This window comes from Chrysochloris asiatica, unplaced genomic scaffold (genome assembly GCF_000296735.1).
Source record: "Chrysochloris asiatica unplaced genomic scaffold, ChrAsi1.0 scaffold00024, whole genome shotgun sequence".
In the NCBI taxonomy this organism is placed as follows: Eukaryota; Metazoa; Chordata; class Mammalia; order Afrosoricida; family Chrysochloridae; genus Chrysochloris; species Chrysochloris asiatica.
In genome coordinates this window covers 16,108,651-16,110,970 of record NW_006408542.1, presented here as the reverse complement: position 1 = coordinate 16,110,970, position 2,320 = coordinate 16,108,651, and the positions used below count along the sequence as shown (strand labels likewise).

Sequence of the window (2,320 nt, the reverse complement as noted above, 5' to 3'; positions counted from 1 at the left end):
AGTTATATGAATTGTTGAATGTGAAACTGATGATGTGCCCTGTAAACTTTCACTCAATCCACAATAAAAACCTTAAATTAAAAAAAAAGAAAAAAAAAGACAAGAAAGAAGGAAAAGATCAAAATGGATGTCAGGAGAGACTCTGAAACTTGCTCTCCAGGATAGAGCACTGCTGCGGGCTCTGGTGGTAGCTGCATGTCTCTGCACTGGCAGCAGCACACATATCCGCTGCTCCCCTGCCAGTTCTCAGGACCATGGCCAACACAGAACGCACCTTCATCGCCATCAAGATGGAAGGCATGCAGCACGACCTGGTGGGTGACATCATCAAGCACTTTGAGCAGAAGGGATTCCGCCTTGTGGCTATGAAATTCATGAAGGCCTATGAGGAGCACACAAAGCAACATTATATTGACCTGAAGGACTGCCTGAGACTGGTGAAGTACATGAACTCAGGACTGGTTGTGGCCATGGTCTGGGAGGGGCTGAACGTGGTGAAGACAAGTTGAGTGATGCTTGGGGAGACTAACCCAGTGGATTCTAAGCCAGGCACCATTCGTGGATATTTCTGTATTCAGGTTGGCAGGAACATCATTCATGGCAGTGATTCAGTAAAAAGTGCTAAAAGAAATCAGTTTCTGATTTAAGCCAGGGGATTTGGTTGATTACAAGTTTTGTGGCCATGACTGAATCTATGAATAAGAGTGAACAAAACAGTAACCCCTCAGCCTTTGACACAGTTCTTCATTCCACAGATTTGGAAGTGATGGGATACTGAGGATCCTTTCTGAAAGCACATTTACCAATAAAGCCTTTGGAAACTGGGGGGTGGGGGTGGGGTGCAGTGGGGGAGGGAGCAAATGAAAGAGCTGTAACAGGAAATTTCCCAGGGCAGCTCGAGAAGACAAAGTCAAATATTATAATGAAATGTGCAAAGTTAGAAAACCAAAAGGGAAGAACATGCTCAGCATTTCTCAAGCTGGAAGAACCGAAGAAAAAAGCCAAGCCTCAACTTGAAATATTGAAGGATTCCATGGGCAAAATATCAACAGAAGATGAAAGAAATAGAGTTACTGCACCAAAAAGAAATGATCGATGTTCAACCATTTCAACTGGTGGACTATGGTCAAGAGCCAATGATACTGAAAGAAAAAGTCCAACGTGCACTAAAGGCATTGGCAAAGAACAAGTTTCCGGGATTTGGTGGAATACAAATTGAAATCTTTCAACAAAATGACGTAGCACTGGAGGAACTCACTTATCTATGACAAGAAAATTGGAAGACAGCTACCTGGCCAACTGATTACAAGAGATCCATTTTTGTACCCATTCCAAGAAGAGATGACCCAACAGAATGCAGAAATCATCACACAGTATCATTATTATTATATTATTATACAAGTAAAATTTTGCTAAAGATATTTCTCAAAAATAGCTGCAGGAGTATGTTGACAGGGAGTAGCCAGAGGTTCAGGCCAGATTCATATGGGGACATAGAACAAAGGATATCATTGCTGATGTAAGATGGATCTTAGCTGAAAGCAGAGAATACCACAAAGATGCTTATCTATGCTTTATTGACTCTGTAAAGACTTTTAATTATGTGAATCATGACAAGCTATGGACAGCATATGGAGAAAATTGTTCCAGAACACTTAATTGTGCTTATAAGGATCCTGTACATAGATCAAGAGGCAGTCATTCGAAAAGAAAGGGGACACTGAATGGTTTTAAATTAAGAAAAGAGTGCACCAAAGTTGTATTTTTTTTCACTATATTTATTCAATCTGTATGCTGAGGAAATAATTCAAGGAGCTGAATTATATGAAAAGAAATGTGGCACCAAGGTTGGAGGAAGACTCATTAACAACCTGCAATATGCAGATGATACAATGAAGAGGACTTAAAATACTTGCTGATGAAGATCAAAGACTACAGCCTTCAGTATGGGCTGCACCTCAAGTAAAGAAAACAAAAATCCTCACAACTAGACCAATAAATAGCATCAAGATAAATGAAGAAAAGATTGAAGTTATCCAAGACTTCATTTTGCTCACATCAACCACCAACACTTATGGAAGAAACAATCAATAAAGCAAATGATGTGCTGTATTAGGTGAATCTGCTGCACAACACCTCTTTAAAGTACTCAAGAACAAAGATGTCAGTTTGAGGGCTAAGGTGAGCCAAACCATGGTATTTTTTCAAAAACCTTATATGCATCTCCAGTGAGTAGTATTCAATCTGTCTAGGTGGCGCTGATGCAATGAAATCCGATAGGTCTCTTGTTATTCACAACAGTGAATAATGGTTATCTGGA

The 2,320-nt window shown here is 40.1% G+C and overlaps 2 protein-coding genes across 2 annotated transcripts in view; one reads left to right on the top strand and one right to left on the bottom strand.

The window, feature by feature from the left end:
* CAMKMT (calmodulin-lysine N-methyltransferase) overlaps positions 1-2,320 on the bottom strand; it is a 604,620-nt gene that overhangs the window by 414,851 nt on the left and 187,449 nt on the right. The window lies entirely within an intron of this gene.
* LOC102817070 (nucleoside diphosphate kinase B-like) lies at positions 255-607 on the top strand. The gene is made up of 2 exons (XM_006839412.1): positions 255-473; positions 587-607. Exons 1-2 carry the CDS (start codon positions 255-257, stop codon positions 605-607), a joined length of 240 nt encoding a protein of 79 aa, XP_006839475.1.

What these genes read in the sequence shown, in the direction of transcription:
- LOC102817070 (XM_006839412.1), top strand. Translation starts at nt 255, where the DNA reads ATGGCCAACACAGAACGCACCTTCATCGCCATCAAGATGGAAGGCATG. An exon ending in CAGGACTGGTTGTGGCCATG is followed by an intron (nt 474 to 586) that starts GTCTGGGAGGGG and finishes TCAGGTTGGCAG; the next exon opens with GAACATCATTCATGGCAGTG.